The sequence below is a fragment of the Pinus tabuliformis genome, chromosome 6 (assembly GCF_031772625.1).
Source record: "Pinus tabuliformis cultivar Carrire ecotype Pingquan chromosome 6, CPIR1, whole genome shotgun sequence".
NCBI classification, from domain to species: Eukaryota; Viridiplantae; Streptophyta; class Pinopsida; order Pinales; family Pinaceae; genus Pinus; species Pinus tabuliformis.
The window spans coordinates 1,844,209,819-1,844,234,381 of NC_142292.1; the positions used below are offsets into that span (position 1 = coordinate 1,844,209,819).

The 24,563-nt window shown below is 38.0% G+C and overlaps 1 protein-coding gene and 1 pseudogene across 2 annotated transcripts; both read left to right on the forward strand.

The window, feature by feature from the left end:
* The first annotated feature begins 483 nt into the window (after window positions 1-483).
* On the forward strand, window positions 484-3,468 carry LOC149266383 ((E,E)-alpha-farnesene synthase-like). The gene is made up of 10 exons (XM_089430492.1): window positions 484-660; window positions 756-940; window positions 1,032-1,144; window positions 1,267-1,484; window positions 1,576-1,676; window positions 1,760-1,852; window positions 1,941-2,156; window positions 2,258-2,396; window positions 2,531-2,779; window positions 2,896-3,468. Exons 1-10 carry the CDS (start codon window positions 514-516, stop codon window positions 3,193-3,195), a joined length of 1,761 nt encoding a protein of 586 aa, XP_089286618.1. The 5' UTR covers window positions 484-513; the 3' UTR covers window positions 3,196-3,468.
* Window positions 3,469-16,888: 13,420 nt separating this feature from the next.
* Window positions 16,889-19,924, forward strand: LOC149266384 ((E,E)-alpha-farnesene synthase-like; annotated as a pseudogene). Its single transcript, XR_016260150.1, has 10 exons — window positions 16,889-17,209; window positions 17,305-17,489; window positions 17,581-17,693; window positions 17,815-18,032; window positions 18,124-18,224; window positions 18,308-18,400; window positions 18,489-18,704; window positions 18,806-18,928; window positions 19,013-19,261; window positions 19,407-19,924. The product of XR_016260150.1 is annotated as a (E,E)-alpha-farnesene synthase-like (transcript).
* The last annotated feature ends 4,639 nt before the right edge of the window (window positions 19,925-24,563 follow it).

A 24,563-nucleotide genomic window follows, 5' to 3' on the forward strand; every position in this document is an offset into this window, starting at 1 on the left:
TCAAATTTGGATGGCAAGGTTGCTGAACGAGCTCTGAGAAGTTGGATGCCCTAAAAGACACTTCCAATATAATAGCTCTAAATAAGAACATTATGGCGAACAGTGTGGGCCACTTCATTGAAATAATTAGTACATAATGGGCAGTCCGTTGCAATGATTTTTGTCCACATAGGGAATTTATTAAATCGAGGCACACGGGCTACACGTGGGCTACCTCTTTCAAAGAAACGGGACATGTAAAACCTAATCCACATTGAAATGATGTTGGTCCACAAAGGAGACTTGACGAAAGGATTGGGGTTTGTCTGTCTATGGATATTTTAGTAGAGATGCCTTCGTCTTCAGGATGGCGACTTATTATTGAAATGTTGTTGAGATGCCATTGTTGTCCAAAGAGGCGGCTCTAAGCTGCCCAGGCGTTCCAGTCGCACACGACTAAGAAGCTCTATATATACGGAAAGGCCGCAGCGTGAAGAAATATTGGCGCTCCCTTCTATCTCATCAGTTGTACCCATGGCTTCCGTAAATCAATCCGAAATCCCTACCAAATCTGTGAGCATGAGTTTATGTGACGATGATGGCGTGCAAAGGCGCAAAGGCGATTATCATTCCAATCTCTGGGACGACGATTTCATCCAGTCCCTCTCCACCCCTTATGGGGTGGGTAACTAAATTGAACTTCACTAATACAATTTATTTTTCTGCATATTCCTTCTTTAGATTCAATTCATCGATTCTGATCCAATTTTGTCCAGGCACCTTGTTACCGCGAACGGGCTGAGAGACTTGTTGGGGAAGTAAAGGAGATTTTCAATTCAGTTACAGTCACTCCCCTGAATGATCTCATTGAATGCCTTTCGATGGCCGATAGCGTTGAACGTTTGGGAATCGATAGGCATTTCAAAAATGAGATAAAATCGGTGTTAGATCATATTTATAGGTCAGTCACTGTAACCTTATTATCGTTATTTATTAGATTTATATATGGAATGTTGCACATCATTATAACGATAAATTATTTTTTCGTCCAGTTATTGGGGCGAGAATGGGATTGGATGTGGGAGAGAGAGTGATGTTATTGATCTCAACTCAACTGCCTTGGGATTTCGAACTCTTCGACTACACGGATACCCAGTGTCTTCAGGTAAAATATATCCACATTTTATTAGTAAATCGCTTGTTTAAGAAGTTGAATGTAATTTTATATAATTTTTTGGCCTCTCTTTTAGATTGCCTTTAAAAATATCTCATTATATTTCATTTCAGATGTCTTGAAAGTATTCAAAGATGAAAATGGGGAATTTCCCTGCTCTGCCAATATTCAGACAGAGGGGGAGATCAGAGGCGTTCTCAATTTATTTCGGGCCTCCCTCGTTGCCTTTCCGGGGGAGAACGTTATGGAAGAGGCTGAAATATTCTCTACAACATATTTAAAAGAAGCCCTGAAAACGGTTCCGATTTCCAGTGCCAGTCTTTCACGAGAGGTGAGGCAACGGTACCATTACAAATTCACAAAATCGTACAATATTTTATGTATGTTTTATATGTTTTATAACAATAATATTTTGGGTGCAGATAGAATACGTTCTTGAATATCGCTGGCTCACTAATTTTCCGAGATTGGAAGCAAGGAATTACATTGATCTATTTGGAAACGACAGTAATCCATCGCTTGAGTAAGTAGAATATATATTCGAGCAGGCGCATTATTTTATTATGGAAATTTAAGTGTTAATCTAATTTGCGTTTTGATTTTCAGGAGGACCAAGAACGAGAAGCTTTTAGAACTCGCAAAATTAGACTTCAATATCTTTCACTCTTTGCAACAGAAAGAGTTAAAGCATGTGTCCAGGTGATAGGCTGCCTCCAGCAGTACTGTATCTTCCTTGCATAAAAGTTGGGATTTTAGTGGTGTAATATTGGAATTATTTTGTGTGCAGATGGTGGAAAGATTCGGGTTTCTCTCAACTGACATTCACTCGGCATCGTCACGTGGAATTCTACACTTTGGCCTCCTGCATTGCCACTGAGCCCAAACATTCAGCATTCAGATTGGGCTTTGCCAAAACGTGTTATCTTGGAATAGTTCTGGACGACATCTATGACACTTTCGGAACGATGGAGGAGCTCGAACTCTTCACAGCTGCAATTAAGAGGTGGGCGTAATTTGCTTGATTAGATCACGAGTTAATAGAATAAATATAATAATTTGCATAATGATCGAGGCAGAAACTAAGTGTGTGTGTAAAATGATCAGATGGGATCCGTCCGCCACAGAGTGCCTTCCACAATATATGAAAGGAGTTTACATGGTGTTTTACGATTGCGTTAATGGAATGGCTAGAGAGGCCGAGAAGACTCAAGGCCGAGACACGCTCAGCTATGCTCGAAACGCTGTATGCAAATTTAATCTCATACATAGATTTGCACCGAATAACATATTTGTCTGCTTATGATAGTGTTAGGTTTGCAATATAATGGAATATCCAAAGCTCAGGCTCACTTAATTTGCTTTGTCTGTGCTATGCAGTGGGAAGCGGTATTTGATGCGTTTTTGGAAGAGGCGAAGTGGATCTCGAGCGGTTATATACCAACGTTTGAGGAGTATTTAGAGAACGGGAAGGTGAGTTTTGGGTACCGAGCAGCCACACTGCAACCCATTCTCACGTTGGATGTTCCCCTTCCTCTTCACATTCTGCAGGAAATTGATTTTCCATCGAAGTTCAATGACCTGGCATCTTCAATCCTCCGACTACGAGGTGACGTGTGCGGCTACAAGGTCAGTTGGCATATTACATCCTTCTATATAAAATCAAATGCAAAAACATTGCATTCAAAAACTGGTTTTCTTTTTGGTTTTGAATGCGAATTTGAGTTGCATGATGGTGAATGCAGGCGGAGAGGAGCCGTGGAGAAGAATCTTCTTCAATATCATGTTATATGAGAGACAATCTTGGAGCAACAGAGGAAGATACTCTCAATCACATAGACAGCATGATAGAGGAGAAGATCAGAGAATTAAATTGGGAGTTTCTCAAACCAGAGAGCAATGTTCCCATTTCTTCCAAGAAACATGCATTTGACATTCTGAGAGCTTTCTATCACCTCTATAAATACCGAGATGGCTTCAGCATTGCCAACAGTGAAACCAAGAATTTGGTGATGAGAACTGTCCTTGAACCTGTGCCTTTCTAACCCTCACGACCTACAGATTATAAGTACGTGATTGGTGAATGCATGTCTGGGTTGAGATGGCACTCTTACAAAGACCCATATTTGTAATTGATCGGTCATTAGGCGGACAATGCTGACTAACGATCTTTAAATGGTCAATAAAGTCTGCAAAGTTACTTTACATTGTGTAGATTAGGTATACAATTAACATATTTCATTTGTGTAGACTCGGGGACACGCGCCAGCTATTTTTAAATGGTCAGTAAAGTCTCATTTCCATGGTGTTGATTGAAAAGTAACATAATTTTAATTGTTTGATATTCAACTTACCATAAGGTTGATTAACACTTACGTTCCTTTAATTGTTTTAAGATATAAATCGAATACCTTTTTCAATCTTTGAATATTTGTGATGATCTAAGCAAATGTGATGTAAGGGTTGAACCTAAATGTGATGTAAGAGTTTTTTTTTTTTTTTTTTAAAGGAATTAAAGTTTTTCTAACATGTTATAGTGTTAATATAACACAATTATAGTGGTTAGTCGTTAATATGGGTGGATTCACATTATTTTCGTAAGTGGTGGTCACGTTGACTAAGAATATGTTAATAATTAGGTATATCAATTATATTTGTAAATGTAGTTGTGCTAGTTAAAGGCTTACTGATGTGTGGTCAATTAGCTTACTATGTTTAACCATGGTTGAAGAGGGTTGATGAGTCTCATCAGAATATTAATATGAAAAATGTTAATATTAATATTAATCTTAGTGTTAATGTTAATATTAAAATTACCATTAGCATTAACGTTGGCATTAATATGTTAACATTAATATTAAGATATTATTGTTAACATTATTCAACCATGGTTGACCACATTCAACCACAGCTGGCAATGGTTGACCATGACTGACCATATTTAACCATGTTATCCATGGTTGATCATGGTTGACAATAAATACCTTGACTAAACATTATGTTTGACAATATTCAACCATAGAGACTTTGGTTGACCATGTTCAACAATATTAACCATAGAGATCTCAATTGACCATTATGTTTGATCATGGTTTATCATTGTTAATCAAGGTTGACCATGGTTGATTATTGTTGATTATGCTAGATCATGTTCAATCATGCTTGATCATGGTTGTTCATGGTTAAATCACTATTGGTCATGGTTAACCTTAGTTGATCATGTTCAATCATTCTAACTGTGGTCGTCTTAGTTAACCTCGGTTGACCATGCAAGTTAACAATGGTTGATCTCGGTTGATCATGGTTGACCATGCTTTACTGTGGTTGATGTTGGTTGACCATGTTCAACCATTCTAACCATAGAGATATTGATTAACCATTATAGTTTATTATGGTTGACCATGGTTGACCTTGGCTAGCCATATTTGACCATTCTAACCATATTGATATTGGCTAACCATGGTTGACCTTGGTTGACCATGTTCAATAATTCTAACCATAGAGATCTTGATTAACGATCATAGTTGATCATGGTTGATTATCGTTGACCATCATGGTTGATCATGGTTGATCACGATTGACCTTAGTTGACCATGTTCGACCTGGACACTTTTGTACCTTATACTATGCAGTAGTTTGATGATAAACCTTCAAACAAGTACTACAAACTGTGGAGTCTTGACGGTGGTTGAAACAATGTGGCTTGAATTAAGATACAAAACTTCGGACAGTGGACCATCGACTTACTTCTGTGATAAAAAGACGTGGTTTCTACCTCGGACTACTATATCTCGGGTTCCTTCCTAGACAGTGGACAGTGGAATAGTGCCTCAGCTAGACAGTGGACATAAATAGTGAATAGTGGACATAGACAATGGAATAATGCCATTGTTGGACAACACATTGATGGATTAAGTGAAATGAAGATTCCTCCACCTCAGTAAGAAACAAGCAATGGCACAAATAGTGATGGATTAAGTGAAGTAAAGTATGTGGACAAGTGGTGTTGATCTTGAAGATTGAAATCAACAACATAGTAAGGTGATCTTGAAGATTGAAATCAACAACATAGTAAGGTGATCTCATTGATGTCAATGAAGTAAGTATAATTTGTATTTTCAATTAAAATAAGATAAGACAACAGGATTGGTGTCCTTGGAGTTGGTGCTACTAAATGCAATGTTGGAGCCTTGGATAAGATAGGGTCAAAGATTAGGTTCATACATTTGCCTGGGTTCATGGGGAAAGGATTGGAAAGCTAAAAAAATGGGGCGGATGGGTTATAAAAGACCTAAAGACTTTTGTAAAGGCCCTCACAGCAAAGCTGGGCTCATAAATTATCAAATCAAAAAGCCTATGGAAAGAGGTGGTTTATTTTAAGTAATTCCATCCCTTAAAAATTAATGATTGGATTCACAGCCCCTGTCAGTCTTTGCCTGGAGCATCTATCATTTGGAAGGCCATTGCCCACTCCATAAGTTTAATCAAGGATGGATTGGCTTTGAGTATTGGAAAATGAGATCATGTTAGAATAGTCACAAACGCTTAGACAGTTTGTGGCAATGCACACATTCTCCCGAGGGATTTGAGACAATTTCTTTTGGGGTCTAGTATCACCCAAATTTCCCAAAATGCATAGATTGACCATGGCCAATGGGCTCCTCAGCGATGGATGGATTATAGGATCCTCGGCATCCCTAAAAGATGGTGTAGAGTTTGGCACCTTTTCATCGACACACTAAACGAAGCCAATATCAGAATATCAGCAAGGGAGGATGAAATCATCTGGGCACCTACCCCACATGGCTGACACACCCCAAAGGTTGGTTATGCAGATCTTATGAATGAATAGGACCAGAGATTTAACTGCTGGTGGTGGCACCATCTTTAGAAATTAAAAGACCCCACCACAAATCGTGACTATTTATATGGTGCATTCTCTCAAACAAAGTTCCAACTGAAATTAATCTAATGAAATGGGCTTTCTAAGGGCCCTCCATATGTTGCCTCTACAAATCAAATGCAAAAAACATAGATCATATTTTCCTCCATTATCTAGTTACTGCTCAATTTTGTCTCCCATTATTATCTCCCTAAATCTGAAGAGAAAATGGGATGGCCGAAATATCGAGGAGCTTGGTCTTGATGGTGGTCATAGGCTGCTTCTCAAAAATCTAGGAACCTTCCCCTTATTGTCAGCTGGGGAATTTGGTTAATAGGAATCTCCTTATCTTTCAAAATGCACAGATTAAATGGACAACCACCTGTAACAATTTTGTTGTCATCTACAATATCATACGAATTGAACTGGATAGTCAACCTCCTCAATTCATCACTCCAGAACCTATTAATAAAAGAACCCCTTGGGTGTATTTTGATGGCTCGACAAAAGCTGCTGGCTGCGGGGGGTGAAGTTGTTCACATAAACGAGCATCTATCCTACAGAATCAAAGTGGGGTTAGGGAGAGGCACAAATAACTGTGTTGAACTAAACAATTTGAGACACCTCCTCCAATTTACACTAGAACAAAAATGTCATGGGATTAAGATCTTCGGGGATTCTGAGCTTGTTATTAATTGGGTCAACGATGCATTTCATTGTCACTTACACACACTCAGGGGTCTCTTGGATGATGTCAACACTGTAAAATCACATTTTAATTTTATTTTATGTTCTCACATACACATGGAAAGGAATGTGATCGGTGATCGACTTTCCAAGGAGGTCGCGCAGCTGAACATAGGACAATGGAGAATTCAGAATTTCAGAGATGATGCATTTTACCAATTTTTTCATCGTCCATTCATCGATATGGATGGTGACTCTTCAGAATGATCTTCATGATCATTCAAATGTTATTTTGATTTTATTTTTTCACTCAGTTTTTATGGACTCCTGACAGACTATGTTTTAAATACAATTTAAATTTTACTGCATTATATGCTGATATATGTAAATATGCAACTGAACAAAGACTATTCTGATCAAAAGTGAATGCATCTCATACATGTTGATAACACAACATGTAATTGTCTTATGTTATTAATGAAAATTGCACCTTTTTCCTTGGAAAAAAAAAATAAGGTTGAAGCCCTAGAGGTTAGAGCCTCATCAAGTTCAAGTTGGTGCTTGGAAAACATTCATCATTTATTTTATTCAATCTTTTATATACTTAATAAAATCATTATTATACATTTATCTGATTAAATTATGAAGAATCTAAGTGGTAAAAATAAAAATTGAAAATAAATATTGATTCACCCCCCCTCTTAGTATTTCCAACAAATAAAAGAACCAAAAAAGGAAAATATAGTCGAATAACCTTGTTACGTCAACTCTAAATGATCAACGGCAGAATGTGAAGAAAGACCACTACTTGGAGGTGGAAAAGGAGGAGGAAGATCTCGTGGGGGTAGAAGAGGTGGTAAAGGAGGTAAAGTAAGAGGTGGTGATCAATATGGTGACAATGAAGAAGATCCTTATGGATTTTCCATTCAAGATATTGAAAATAATGTTAGTATGAAGAACATATCTGCATCTATACTTCCTAATTTCAACGATATGAGAACAAAAGGCTTGGAAATTTTTCCTTTTGTCGAAATGGGGCAACAAGAATATTCCAATTTTAATTTGTCCTTGAATTAAAATTCAAATTTAGTCTCGCTTGTTGTTTGAAAAATAATTAATTAATTCATCTTGAGTTAATTAGTTGGAGAAATTCAAACATGAAGTCTTTGTGAAGTCATGCAGCAGTTATCCCTTTGATTGAGGAAGATATCCCTTAATTAAGGAGATAAGGATGAGTTGTATTTGAGTTGTAATTAATTAGCTCAGTTAACTGAGTTATGTCCAGTTAAATTAGTTCCAAACAGTTGGAGGAACTAATTGTGAGTTCAGTGAGTTAATTCATGCATGCATGAAACTAATGTGCTCCAGATAATTGAATATTCTCTCATAAATAACTCATGCATGTCAGTTCAAACAAAGGCCCAGTTGAGATTAAAGGCAGGGACAATGTACTATTAGTTGCTAGAATTTTCCTATAAGAAAATCTCTTGCATGTAGAAGGAATTCATTCCTTGAGATTTGCACAGTTTTACAGTTTGGTGGAGCAGTGTGTGAGATCGATGTCACACAAGGTTATAGCTGGAGCACCCAAGGAAAACTATGCAACGAAATAGGAGGCTTGGAGGATAGAGGAGAAGGCATATGAGTTGTCTATTCTGTCTATGAGTAGCAGTGAGGGATTGTACTGAGAGCTAGATAGTTGTGAGAGCTAAAACTTGTGTAATCCTGAGATATTTTCACTTGTATGATAATACAGATAGCGGGGTTTTTAGCTCAGGCTTTCCCCAGAGTATTCTTCTCTGTTTCATGTGTGATTGATTCTTCTTCTCTGTTATATTTTTTCTATTTGATCTTGTTCAAAATCGATTAAGCTTTCGCAAGTTTGATTGTAGAAGTAGATTAAGTATTTTTCTTTAGTACATTGCATAATCAGATTAATCTATAGTGAGAATTTCTACATGGTATTAGAGCAAAGGTGATCAAAGTTGTGAACAACATATTGAGAAGGAAAAAGTTCAAAGTTTGATGTTCTTGATTGCAGGTACAAAATCAATTTCTTATCACGCCTCAAAGTTCATCAATGGCGTTCAATGGTTTGAGACTCGAGTATGCCCTGGATGGAAGCTTGAATTACATAGCATGGAAGGATCACATGGAAGCGGTATTAGAAGACAATTGTTTGATGGATTTCATTGATCAAGAAATCCCAAGCCAGTTGCAGCTAATGCCCAAGAATTGGATGAAAGGAAGAAGTGTGTGGCAAAAGAGAGAATGATTCTTTTGGAGGGAGTTCGAGACCATATTTTCTCGAGTCTCCATGGAAAGGATACTCCATTTTCAATGTGGAAGACATTGAAGGATCTATATCAGAACAATAGCGACCAAAGGAAACTAACACTCAAGGACAAGCTTCAAAAAATCAAGTGTGAAAAGGGCGACAATATTTCTACATATCTGAAAAATCTCACCACCTGCAAAGATGAGCTTTGTAGTGTAGGAATAATGACAACTGATGATGATATGGTGAGCCTTGCTCTCCTCACTCTTCCAAAGAGTTGGAATAGCTACCAGGACTCAATGAATGGAAGAGAGAAAATGCCGGATTGGGAAGGACTGTGGTCGGATCTGATGCAGGAGGAAATCAGGAGGAGCACCAGAGATGGTTCTTCATCTAAGCATGATGATGAAGAAGATCTAGCCTTAGCCAATAAGGCAAGGAAAGGGAAAGGGAAGGCTTCCCATTACATATCGGGTTCTTCCCATGGAGGGAAGAAGATTGACAAATCTAAAGTGATATGCTTTAATTGTCATGAGGTGGGCCATTATGCAACTAATTGTCCATTGAAGAAACCATTATGCAACTAATTTTCCATTGAAGAAATCCAAGAAGGGATCCAGAAAGGATCAGAAGGTGAGGCATTGGCCTCCCAGTTCAAATTGGATTTTACCCTCGTCACATGCATGGTTTCATTGATGGTGAGTTTTGTTTGGTATCTGGACAATGGAGCCTCATTCCACATGACCGACGATAAGAGTTTATTCGGTACCTTTGAGGAGAAAGACCTCAAGATGTGCATAGAGATGGGTGATGATGGAAAGTAACGTGTTTCATATGAAGGTAGGGTTGTTTTTCAGAGGGACCGTGGAGCTCCTCTCACCCTAATGGATGTAAATTATGTGCCTGGACTAAAGAAGAATGTGGTATCGATCGCAATGTTGGAAGACAAAGGCTATGATGTAGTCTTCAATAAAGGAAAGGTGTTCCTAAGACACATAGCACGAGTCAGACCAAGAGGATTGGGATTCGAGTGAAGAATCTCTACAAGCTGGAGGTAGAAGACTGTGCTGCATTGAGTTCAAAAGCAGAATTGGTGCAAAGCCAAGACATTGGTGAGTTATGGCTTAGGCTGTTGGGCCACTTGCATCATGGGGCCTTGAAGATAATGCAACAGATTTCTACCGGACTTCCCAAAGGTAAACTAGAGCGAATGGACACATGCAAAGGTCGTACCTTGGGAAAGTACGCCAAGTATTCATTTCATGATCGAGATAGTTGAGCTAAAGCAATCTAGGAGCGAGTTCATACAGATGTGTGTGGACCATTCTCAATCGCAACCACTACAAAACAAAGGTATTATGTGATTTTCATTGATGATTTTTCTCATAAATGCTGGATCTATTTCATGCAGAAGAAGGATCAAACCTTCTCAAAGTTTTGTGAGTTAAAAGCATTGTTTGAGAAAGAATCAGGGAAGAATATCATGGCCTTGAGAAGCGACAATGGTGGAGAGTATGTCTCTCAAGAGTTTAAGGACTTCTGTGCTGCAGAAGGAATTAAACGGGTGTTGACAACACATCATAACCCACAGTATAATGTGGTGGCCGAGAGGAAGAAAAAAACGATTGTAGGGGTAGCTCGGGCGATGTTGCATGACCAAGGCCTACAACTTCATTTATGGGTTGAGTCATGCAACACAACGGTCTATTTGCAAAATAGAAGCTCGCATCACATACTTGGGATGAAGACACCAGAGAAAGTTTTCTCTGGGAAGAGACTAGATGTGGGTCACTTCAGGATATTTGGCTCATCGATATATTGCCATGTGACCAAGGATGCCTGGAAGAAACTTGAACCCACAACTGAGTTAGGAATAATTGTGGGGTACATTGATACACCTCACAACTATCAGGTTTACTTGCCTACTAGTCAGAGGATAGTGGTTTATATAGATCTCATGTTTGATGAGCAGAAGGCAATGCGAGCTTCCCTTGAGAGGGAGCTCCGACTATAGGCTATGGAGGAACTTTTGGTTCCTAAGGAGAAGGAGCCTCAGACTGATGCGGAGTAGCTGCATGTAGAGGTTCCAGGAGTGGAGACATCCACTCAAGAAGAGTCTTCTAGAGATGGGTGGAAGCGCACGAAAGAAGCTAACAGATTATTGTTGGATGCGAGAGAGAACGTGGGAGAACCATCTTCTCAGCGCAGACAGAGGAGGTCACCTAATAGGTACACTGGATACATGGCCCTTATTGGGGAATGTGTTGAGACTAAACCATCTTCCTTTAAGGAAGTAGTGTAGTAGCCGATTTGGGTTGATGCTATCGTGGAGGATTATGACTCCATAGTTTGAAACAATGTTTGGGATTTGGTTCCAAGACCGGAGAACAATTCAGTTGTGAGTTCCTGTTAGCTTTGCAAGGTAAAGCAAGCTATTGATGGTAGCGTGGAGAAATATAAGGCAAGGTTTGTTGCCTGTGGTTTCTCACAGGTTGAGGGGATCGACTATGATGAGACCTTTTCTCCTGTAGCAAGGTACTCATCTATCATATTGATGTTGACACTATCAGCACAGATGGGTTGGAAGATCCATCAGATGGATGTGAAGACTACATTCCTCAATGGCAATATTGAGGAAGAGGTGTACATAGTGCAGACTAAATTCATATTTAGTCTCACCATCTGTTTGAAAAATAATTAATTAATTCATCTTCAGTTAATTAGTTGGAGAAATTCAAACATGAAGTCTTTGTGAAGTCATGCAATAATTATCCCTTTGATTGAGGAAGTTATCCCTTAATTAAGGAGATAAGGATGAGTTGTATTTGAGTTGTAATTAGTTAGATTAGTTAACTGAGTTATGTCTAGTTAAATTAGTTCCAAACAGTTGGAGGAACTAATTGTGAGTTCAATGAGTTAATCCATGCATGCATGAAACTAGTGTACTCCAGATAACTGAATATTATCTCATAAATAACTCATGCATTTCAGTCCAGACAAAGGTCCAGTTGAGATTAAAGGCAGGGACAGTGTACTATTAGTTGCTATAATTTTCCTAAAGGAAAATCTCTTGCATGTAGAAGGAATTCATTCCTTGAGATTTGCACAATTTTACAGTGTGTTGGAGTAGTGTGTGATATCAGTGTCACACAAGGTTACAGCTGGAGCACCCAGGGAAAACTCTGCAAGGAAATAGGAGGCTTGGAGGACAGAGGAGAAGGCATATGAGTTGTATATTCTGTCTATGAGCAACACTGAGGGATTGTACTGAGAGCTGGATAGCTGTGAGAGCTAAAGCTTGTGTAATCCTGAGATACTTCCACTTGTATGATATTACAGATAGTAGGGTTTTTAGATAAGGATTTCCCCAAAGTATTCTTTTGTGTTTCATGTGTGATTGATTCTTCTTCTATGTTGTATGTGTTCTATTTGATCTTGCTCAAAATCGATTAAGCTTCCGCATTTTTTATTGTAGAAGTAGATTAAGTATTTTGCTTTAGTACATTGAAAAATCAGATTAATCTACAGTGAGAATTTCTACACTTTTGAATTTGAAGTATTATGTATATCTTATGATTACCTACATGACTGTCAAAAATGAAATTGTTTCTAGCCACATTAAAATGTGGAGCCCTTAAATGGTTTATGGGTATAGGTACTTAATCTACAAGACCATGGGATGATATGAGAAGGTTATTTTTAGTAAAATATAATGACTATTGTATACAGACTGATATTAAGGAGGAAATTTTTAAAATGAATAAAAAAGAAGATGATATTATTCATGTTCCTATAGAGAGACTGACATATAATGTCTAGAGGGAAAAAACACATAATATAGGATGTGATACACTAAAATCCCTCTTACTTAGAGCAATAAAGGTTGAGTGGATTGATATATTTAACCTAATGGGTAAATGATATGTGTCTCAATTACCATTTCAAGAAATTTGTGAGTTGTGCAAGCTCATTTCAGGGGGCAAACAAAGTATGGGAGAATTCCTAGAGATCTAACCATTGTAAGAGTAAGTAAATTAGCATCAGGATCAATAATGAAAGACGAACTTGAGGATTTTCTTGATAATTTTAAAATAGATATTCCTGGTAATATTAGGTGATAATATTGATATGTAAATAATGAAAAACAAGCAAAAAGTTGAGAATGTCTCTTTCTCAATATTTTGCCCTAGATGTGGAAAGAAACATGCATTAAGAGAATGTCCACTTGAGATTATTGAAATTTGTGTCATTTTTGCAAAATCAGATGCTATTACATATTGTCCATCACTACCTGGGTTGACATATATTTACCAAGAAGAAAATGGATCAAGTAAAATTCCATATCAAGTTTGCCTCATTGCTCCAAAAAGTCCTTGGTAGCCTTTTCAACTAGGTATGATGTAAGATCCTAATTCACAATTTCAACCTTATGCACAAAAATATTAGAATAGTTGGAACACACCATTACCTTGGAAGCACTGTCCACCACAAATTCAAAATTCATCTTGGCCACAAATTTGGCAAGGATCTTATGGTAGAAATTTCACAATATCCTCAATCTTTCCCTTTGTATCCTAAATATTGGTCTAAATTATTTTCTCCACCACCAAAACCTAAATTTCACCCTTGGTTGACCAAAAGTCAACCTCTCCCATTGAGACCTACTTGACTACCAAAAAGTCCTAATCAACTACCTACACGACCGCTCCTAAACCCTAATAATAAAATACCTTGGAAAGCCACTTATAGTGTTAAAGTACAAAAGTTCCAAACTTACATGAAAGCTCCCCTAGATTTAATTAATATTCATTTTTGATAGGGGAGATTTTTACAAAATAAAAATCCCCTTGTTGTCATTAAAGAATATAAAGAGAATGGGACTCCTGAAAATGAGGAAAATTTTGACTTAGTTACTAGAGAACCCAGAGTAAAAACCATTTTTCGTCAATGTTTCAAATCCCAATAGGGATCCATCATCAGGACTTGTTGAATGTTGAGAATAAAAGATCTTAACTGAGAGAAATGAGGGAATGAGATTATTGTCACAACAGTTTTTAAGAAAATGAAGGTCTGCAGCTCTTCTTGATATCTTCGCTCTAAATTTTTCGAGTAAAATGATTTCACTCCATGTACCCCCTCTGTAAGGGAAATTATTACGGATTTTATATATATGTAGTTTATATCTTTTGAATTAGTTACCAAAGAACCCATAATAAAAACCATTTTTTGTCAACGTTTCAAATCCCAATAGGGATCCATCATCAGGACTTCTTGAATGTTGATAGTAGAAGAGCTTAACTGAGAGAAATGAGGGAATGAGATTATTGTCACGACAGTTTTTAAGAAAATGAAGGTCTACAACTCTTCTTGCTATCTTCACTCTAAATTTTTTGAGTAAAATGATTTCACTCCATGTATCCCCTCCGTATGGGGAAATGATCCTAGATTTTAGACATCTGCAATTTATATCTTTTGGCTTGGTTACTAGAGAACCCACGTAAAAACCATTTTTCATCAACGTTTCAAATCCCAACGGGGATCCATCATCAAGACTTATTGAATGTTGATAGTAGAAGAGCTTAACTAAGAGAAATGAGGGAATGAGATTATTGTCATGACAGGTTTTAAGAAAATGAAGGTCTGCAACTCTTCTTGCTATCTTCACTCCAAATTTTTCGAGTAAAATGATTTCACTTCATGTATCCCCTCCGTATAGGGAAATGATTCTAGATTTTAGACATCTGTGATTTATATCTTTTGACTTAGTTACTGTAGAAACCACAATAAAAACCCTTTTTCGTCAACGTTTCAAATCTCAACAGGGATCCTTCATTGAGATTTCTTGAATGTTGATAGTAGAAGAGCTTAACTGAGAGAAATGAGAGAATGAGATAATTGTTACGACAGTTTTTAAGAAAATGAAGGTCAGCTCTTCTTGCTATCTTCACTCTAAATTTTTTGAGTAAAATGATTTCACTCCATGTATCCCCTCCGTATAGGGAAATGATTCTAGATTTTAGACATCTATGGTTTATATCTTTTGACTTAGTTACCGGAGATCCCACAGTAAAAACCATTTTTTGTCAACGTTTCAAATCTCAACAGGGATCCATCATCAAGACTTCTTGAATGTTGATAGTAGAAGAGCTTAACTAAGAGAAACGGGGGAATGAGATTATTGTCACGATGAAGGTCTGCAGCTCTTCTTGCTATCCTCACTCTAAATTTTTCAAGTAAAATGATTTCACTCCATGTATCCCCTCCGTATAGGGAAATAATTATGGATTTTATACATGTGTGGTTTATATATTTTGACTTAGTTACAGGAGAACCTACAGTAAAAACCATTTTTCGTCAACGTTTCAAATCCCAACAGGGATCCATCATCAGGAAACTCCTGAGAATGAAGAAATTATTGAGAATATAAGTGACAATGAAATAAGAACAACTCCCACTACTCCTTTAGTAGAAAAACCCCCTATAAGCTTACAAAATCCTCCTTTTCCAAAGAAATTACAAATAGATAAAGGTGTAGAGAAACAATTAGTTTTACCAAATTATGTCATACTAGATATGTTAAAGAAAGTTTGGATTAAAATTTCTTTTCAAATGAATGATTCTCCAATTCTTGAAAAAAAATAAATGATTTGTGTATTAGAAAATATGGTACAAAAGAAAAAAAAATAAAAAATCTTCAAATCATTGGAAAAATCACGTAACTTATGATGGGAAAAACTACAATTGAAAAATATTTAGATCTAGGAAGTCCCATCGTAAAAATCCACATCAATATTTATAGGCTCTAGTGCCTCCTTCCTTCTCCTATTGTGTCATATTTGTAAATCCTTCAATCCTATCCGAAGTTGTTCTTGAGGGGGGATGTTAGGATATTCCGACACATAGGAAATAGTTAAGTATAACTTGGTCTAGTATAGAGTACCATTGTTTCTATAAGTTTGCAGAAAATTTTGATTATCACGTCTTTAAAAAAAGTGTAGCAATGAGACTTGAGTGGCTTGGTACAACAAATAATAGAAAATTTACAACAATTATGAGTGCAATTTGAAATTAGATAAAACTTCTATAAATAAATATTAAAAGTCATCTGATGCACGGTTTAAAAATAATAACGTCGTAAAAAATACATCTACGGCTAAAAGCACCCGTCAAATTTAACCCCTGATTCATTATTGATCAAAAACAATATTTGAAAAATAGAAGAAAACTAGTTTTATCACGGAATACTCAAATAAATACGTATGAGAGATCAACCATTCCAAATAACATAGCCATATATAACAGTACAAAGCCCCTTTTCACCACTTAGCTGGGTGCGAGCGAGATGTTCAAACTTCATCTTAAGTAATAAGTGAGTTTTGAGAAACCAGTCAAATTTGGATGGCAAGGTTGCTTGCTGAACGAGCTCTCAGAAGTTGGGTGCCCTAAAAGACACTTCCAATATAATATCTCTAAATAAGAACATTATGGCGAACAGTGTGGGCCACTTCATTGAAATAATTTGTACATAACGGGAGGTCGTTGCAATGATTTTTGTCCACATAGGGGATTTATTAAATCGAGGCACAATGGGCTACACGTGGGCTACCTCTTTCACAGAAACGGGACACGTAAAACCTAATCCACATTGAAATGATGTTGGTCCACAAAGGAGACTTGACGAAAGGATTGGGGTTTGTCTGTCTATGGATATTTTAGTCGAGATGCCTTCGTCTTCAGGATGGCGACTTATTATTGAAATGTTGTTGAGATGCCATTGTTGTCCAAAGAGGCGGCTCTAAGCTGCCTAGGCGTTCCAATCGCACACGACTAAGAAGCTCTATATATACGGAAAGGCCGCAGGTGGGTTGAACCACATATTATTAATAAAATGTTGAGATGCCATTGTTGTCCAAAGAGGCGGCTCTAAGCTGCCCAGGCGTTCCAATCGCACACGACTAAGAAGCTCTATATATACGGAAAGGCCGCAGCTGGGTTGAACCACATAACTATTTTATCATAGCGTGAAAAAATATTGGCGCTCCCTTCTATCTCATCAGTTGTACCCATGGCTTCCGTAAATCAATCCGAAATCCCTACCAAATCTGTGAGCATGAGTTTATGTGACGATGATGGCGTGCAAAGGCGCAAAGGCGATTATCATTCCAATCTCTGGGACGACGATTTCATCCAGTCCCTCTCGACCCCTTATGGGGTGGGTAACTAAATTGAACTTCACTAATACAATTTATTTTTCTGTATATTCCTTCTTTAGATTCAATCCATCGATTCTGATCCAATTTTGTCCAGGCACCTTGTTACCGCGAACGGGCTGAGAGACTTGTTGGGGAAGTAAAGGAGATGTTCAATTCAGTTACAGTCACTCCCCTGAATGATCTCATTGAATGCCTTTCGATGGTCGATAGCGTTGAACGTTTGGGAATCGATAGGCATTTCAAAAATGAGATAAAATCGGTGTTAGACCATATTTATAGGTCAGTCACTGTAACATTATTATCCTTATTTATTAGATTTATATATGGAATGTTGCATATCATTATAACGATAAATTATTTTTTCGTCCAGTTATTGGGGCGAGAAAGGGATTGGATGTGGGAGAGAGAGTGATGTTATTGATCTCAACTCAACTGCCTTGGGGTTTCGAACTCTTCGACTACACGGATACCCGGTGTCTTCAGGTAAAATATATCCACATTTTATTAGTAAATCGCTTGTTTAAGAAGTTGAATGTAATTTTATATAATTTTTCGGCCTCTCTTATAGATTGCCTTTAAAAAATCTCATTATATTTCATTTCAGATGTCTTGAAAGTATTCAAAGATGAAAATGGGGAATTTGAATGCTCTGCCAATATTCAGACAGAGGGGGAGATCAGAGGCGTTCTCAATTTATTTCGGGCCTCCCTCGTTGCCTTTCCGGGGGAGAGTGTTATGGAAGAGGCTGAAATATTCTCTACAACATATTTAAAAGAAGCCCTGAAAACGGTTCCGATTTCCAGTGCCAGTCTTGCACGAGAGGTGAGGCAACGGTAACATTACAAATTCACAAAATCGTACAATATTTTATGTATGTTTTATATGTTTTATAACAATAATATTTTGGGTGCAGATAGAATACGTTCTTGAATATCGCTGGCTCACTAATTTTCCAAGATTGGAAGCAAGGAATTACATTGACCTATTTGGAAACGACAGTAATCCATCGCTTGAGTAAGTAGAATATATATTCGAGCAGGCGCATTATTTTATTATGGAAATTTAAGTGTTAATCTAATTTGCATTTTGATTTTCAGGAGGACCAAGAACGAGAAGCTTTTAGAACTCGCAAAATTAGACTTCAATATCTTTCACTCCTTGCAACAGAAAGAGTTAAAGCATGTGTCCAGGTGATAGGCTGCCTCCAGCAGTACTATATCTTCCTTGCATAAAAGTTGGGATTTTAGTGGTGTAATCTTGGAATTATTTTGTGTGCAGATGGTGGAAAGATTCGGGTTTTTCTGAACTCACATTCACTCGGCATCGTCACGTGGAATTCTACACTTTGGCATCTTGCATTGCCACTGAACCCAAACATTCTGCGTTCAGATTGGGGTTTGCCAAATTATGTTATCTTGGAATAGTTCTCGACGATATCTATGACACCTTCGGAACGATGGACGAGCTCGAACTCTTCACATCTGCAATTAAGAGGTGGGCGTAATTTGCTTGATTAGATCATAAGTTAATAGAATAAATATAATAATTTGCATAATGATCGAGGCAGAAACTAAGTGTGTGTGTAAAATGATCAGATGGGATCCGTCCGCCACAGAGTGCCTTCCACAATATATGAAAGGAGTTTACATGGTGTTTTACGATTGCGTTAATGGAATGGCTAGAGAGGCCGAGACACGCTCAGCTATGCTCGAAACACTGTATGCAAATTTAACCTCATACATAGAATTGCAGCGAATAACATATTTCTTCGCTTATGATAATGTTAGGGTTGCGCTATGCAGTGGGAAGCCGTATTTGATGCGTTTTTGGAAGAAGCAAAGTGGATGTCCAGCGGTTATATACCGACGTTTGAGGAGTATTTGGAGAACGGGAAGGTGAGTTTTGGGTATCGAGCAGCCACACTGCAACCCATTCTCACGTTGGATATTCCCCTCCCCCTTCACGTCCTGCAGGAGATTGATTTCCCATCCAGTTTCAATGACGCGGCATCTTCCATCCTTCGACTACGAGGTGACGTGTGCGGCTACCAGGTAAATTGGCATCTTCCATCCTCTATATAAAATCAAATGCAAAACGTTGCATTCAAAAACTGGTTTTCTTTTTGGTTTTGATTTTCAAAACTGGTTTTCCTTTTGGTTTTGATTTTGAATTTGAGTTGCATGATGGTGAATGCAGGCCGAGAGAAGCCGTGGTGAAGAAGCTTCGTCTATATCCTGTTATATGAAAGACAATCCTGGAGCAACAGAGGAAGATGCTCTTAATCACATAGACACCATGATAGAAGAGAAGATCAGAGAATTAAATTGGGAGTTTCTCAAACCAGAGAGCAATGTTCCCATTTCTTCCAAGAAACATGCTTTTGACATTCTGAGAGCTTTCTACCACCTCTACAAATACCGAGATGGCTTCAGCATTGCCAACAGTGAAACAAAGAATTTGGTGATGAGAACTGTCCTTGAACCTGTGCCTTTCTAACCCTCACGACCTACAGATTATAAGTACGTGATTGGTGAATGCATGTCTGGGTTGAGATGGCACTCTTACAAAGACCCATATTTGTAATTGATCGGTCATTAGGCGGACAATACTGACTAACGATCTTTAAATGGTCAATAAAGTCTGCAAAGTTACTTTACATTGTGTAGATTAGATATACCATTAACATATTTCTTTTGTGTAGACTCGGGGACACACGCCAGCTATTTTTAAATGGTCAGTAAAGTCTCATTTTGAAAAGTAACATAATTTTAATTGTTTGATATTCAACTTACCATAAGGTTGATTAACACTTACGTTCCTTTAATTGTTTTAAGATATAAATCGCATACCTTTTTCAATCTTTGAATATTTGTGATGATCTAAGAAAATGGGATGTAAGAGTTGAACCTAAATGTGATGTAAGAGTTTATTATTAATTTTTTTTTTAAAGAATTAAAGTTTTTCTAACATGTTAAAGTGTTAATATAACACAATTATAGTGGTTAGTCGTTAATATAGGTGGATTCACATTATTTTCATAAGTGGTGGGCATGTTGATTAAGAATATGTTAATAATTAGGTATATCAATCATATTTGTAAATAATTAGGTATATCAATTATATTTGTAAATGTAGTTGTGCTAGTTAAAGGCTTACTAATGTGTGGTCAACTAGCTTACTATGTTTAATCATGGTTGAAGAGGGTTGATGAGTCTCATTAGAATATTAATATGAAAAATGTTAATATTAATATTTATCTTAGTGTTAATGTTAATGTTAATATTAAAATTACCATTAGCATTAACGTTGGCATTAATATGTTAACGTTAATATTAAGATATTATTGTTAACATTATTCAACCATGGTTGACCATATTCAACCACAGCTGGCAATGGTTGACCATGACTGACCATATTTAACCATGTTATCCATGGTTGATCATGATTGACCATAAATACCTTGACTAAACATTATGTTTGACAATATTCAACCATAGAGACTTTGGTTGACCATGTTCAACAATGCTAACCATAGAGATCTCAATTGACCATTATGTTTGATCATGGTTTATCATTGTTAATCAAGGTTGACCATGGTTGATTATTGTTGATTATGCTAGATCATGTTCAATCATGCTTGATCATGGTTGTTCATGGTTAAATCACTATTGGTCATGGTTAACCTTAGTTGATCATGTTCAATCATTCTAACCGTCGTCGTCTTAGTTAACCTCGGTTGACCATGCAAGTTAACAATGGTTGATCTCGGTTGATCATGGTTGACCATGCTTTACTGTGGTTGATGTTGGTTGACCATGTTCAACCATTCTAACCATAGAGATATTGATTAACCATTATAGTTTATCATGGTTGACCTTGGCTAGCCATGTTTGGCCATTCTAACCATGTTGATATTGGCTAACCATGGTTGATCTTGGTTGACCATGTTCAATAATTCTAACCATAGAGATCTTGATTAACGATCATAGTTGATCATGGTTGATTATCGTTGACCATCATGGTTGATCATGGTTGATCACGATTGACCTTAGTTGACCATTGTTGGAGAGGTAAATCCCCTCTGCGGACAGAGGCGATCCCACTAGCCCAAAATGGGTCTAGCAACAATCAATTCACGCTACCATGCAAGTTCCTAGTTGCAAACTAAAAGTGGATTATGAGAACCAACCTGGAGTCCAACGCTAATGTCGTAGAAGAGTTGATACTCCCATTCCCTTGCTCCGGCAGGTCACGACCCTCACGATCTCCGCGAATGGATACCTGCACATGCAAAGAACGAAGCGAATACAAGCATAAAATCCACTAAATACAACTATATATCAGTCAGACAAGATATAGATCAAACATTATCATAGTGAGCAATAAGATCGGAACCATAATGATAGTCGTTTATTAATAAATAATCAACAGAGAAAGATACAACCAAAGTTCTGACGTTGAACCTCTCCTCTGGCTGGGCGAGCAGCTATACGTGTCTTGCAATAGACCTTCTCTCTCTCAGACTTCCAGCAGCATAACCTCCCTATGCTCCAAAGACTCTTACTATCACTCGAGACAAGCGTTATCACTACTACTCAAGAACTAGCTTGTCTAATGCATGAGGACAGACTTTTATAGATGGAGAAGGGGAAGAAAATACAATGAATCGAGACACCCATTATGGATTGGCATTATCTCCAAAAAGCCGCTGTGGATAGATGATGACTGTCGACATCTAGAAGATGAGCTTTATCCTCAAAAGACTTCATGATTTAAAGGGAAAAAACATCTGGGCGCGCGTTTGTCAAAAATCTTTTCCAAACTTGGTTGGCGCGGGTGTTACTCTAAGACAGAGCGCCAATGGTCACACCTTCTTTTGAGGATCTCATTCATTGGCGCGGGTAGTACATTGTGGACCCGCGCTAATGGAAAAAGGGCACTTTTCAGGGATATTTTGCAGGAGGTGTCTTCAGGGCACATGAAGTCCATACTCAGGGGAACATAATGCAAGTGTTTTTAAGTTATGTCACTGCTCACAAGTCCCGGAATGAGTCCTCCAAAGTACAGGAAAGGGGTAACAGGGACGGTGACCAATGGTGACAAATTACTGTGTAACAGATGCCCCCTAAAGCATGAGGCCCGAGAGAGAGAGAGGGGTGAAATGCTTTACAAGAACATATGTAGCTGCCGCCGAGAATCTGCATTGAGAGATACAACTGATAGCTTAAGTACATAAAATATGTGGTATGGTCGCAGCCATCCATAAGAGAGTACAAAATAATTTAGATCCATAGTATGGACGCAGCCATCTGGTTAGCATCAATGAATCGACTCAGGTATGGTCGCAGCCATCCAGTGAATGAGTCATGTACCAAGAATCACGCCTGGATTACAACAGACAAAATCCAGGGTCTTGCGCTCCATCTCGACCCGAACAAAAGTACAAGTTCAAGCATGAGAATATATGAGCTTAAGTCGAACATGCATGAACATCCTCTGATTACGAGTCAATATTGAAAACTATTAACAGACGCGAGAGGTACCACCAATAATGACAATGGCCCTCAAGGTACTATAGGTACAATCTACGGCGTGCGAATTAGTGATCTGGCGTCGAACACCCGTAGAATCATTCGATCAGAGGCCAATGATGAAAACCTCACGTCGAACACGAAGAACCTGCCATTGAGGCATGCAAGCTCCAAGGCACCGAAAGGGAGTATCTAGATCAACTTCCTGGATAATGAGCTGAAGTCGACAGGAAGTGACCTTGATCGAAGGTGGGCCATAATGTTTCCCACATCATCGACACGAGACAAAAAGATAATGTTGTGAATTAGGATTATGTGAGCTATCAGAGGGAGGTTGTTTCTTTGCAAAGGTCAACTTCTCTTGAACATATCGGCGGCACGATAGTGGAATTGGCAGTATTTGACATCAATGGATCAGAGGTCATGGTGACGAGGCAATGAGCAGATGAGAGGTCAAACAGGATTACCCAAATCCACGGAGGCAAGTGAAAAATGAGATGAGATACCCCCACCCAGACACGAAAGCAGACAAGTGCCATGTTCAAGAGCGACATACTGCCGACACGACAATAATTATGGTTCCTTTTTTGCCCCGCCATTTCTGGCGAGTACCCCAATTATTTTTAACAAGCTTGATGGGGATAACATATGCATGTGGTGCGTCATTTCGACAAAATCCGATGTCATCAGGTTTTAACGAGTCTGAAAAAGGAAGAACTCGACGTCTTTTCATATTTAGAGAGTTTGAAAAGACAACTGAAAAGGAAACTCCAGGGGTGTCCTTTTTCGTAAAGTTGTGTCTCGCGAGCCCGAAAAAGTATAAAACAATGCTCGAAAGAACCGCCCGACCATTACGATTGAGGATTACTTTTCATAAATAGTGATTTCGACCAGAAAAAGTAAAAAAGCGATCAAAACCACGTCGTTTCGTAACCATTAACGAGTCTGAAACGACAAAAACCCAGTAATCTTTTTATGTTTTAACGGTCGACAAAAAGAACTTAAAACGACCGCCCCTTGTTAACGTTTAACGAGTCAAGAGGAGTAACTCGGCAATCTTTTCCTCTTTAAACGGTCAGAAAAGAGCTGAAAGCGGACCTTAAAGTAACCTTTTCACATGTTTTACTGAGCTTGAAAAAGTAGAAAAAGGAGCTCGTTTCGTTGCTTGAGTTGCACCAACACTTGTTATCATACAAAAAATAACGTAAAACTCACCTTGATATTCAAAAATTCCCAAAAAATAATATTTTAAAGGCATTTTAGGTCAAAAAATGCTATAAAATAGTGAAATGGTAAAAAACAAATTTACTTTTTACTTTTCACCTTGTGAGTTTACCATTGGAGGGTTTTAGGTGCAAACTTCAATCACTGATCGTGATCAATCCAGGAAAGCAATCGAGCCGCCGTCTGGAGCAGGTAAGAGGTCTTATCCTTAGCTTCATTTTCATTCCATTTTTTCAGTTTTTCATCCATAGATGGATCCCCTGCAAGAGGAATTGCAAAATTTTAGGGTTGCGCCATTGGCGCGGGTTTCCCGCTCGGGATCGCGCCAATGGGATTATTTTCCCAAAGGGGGCGCGACATTGGCACGACTGTTTTGAAAACAGTCGCGCCAACCGCGCGACCTAATTTTCCCATGGATTTAACCATTGATTTTGCAATTTTCTTTTAATTTTGGTTCCACCAGTGATCTAATGATGATATTTTCGACTTTATGGTTGCAGGGATTCGTCAAAATGGCTGTAGAATGGAGAGAAAGAGAGCATGATGCTATAGATGCAATGGCTATAGAGGATGAAGCCTGCATGGATGCTTTGAGAGA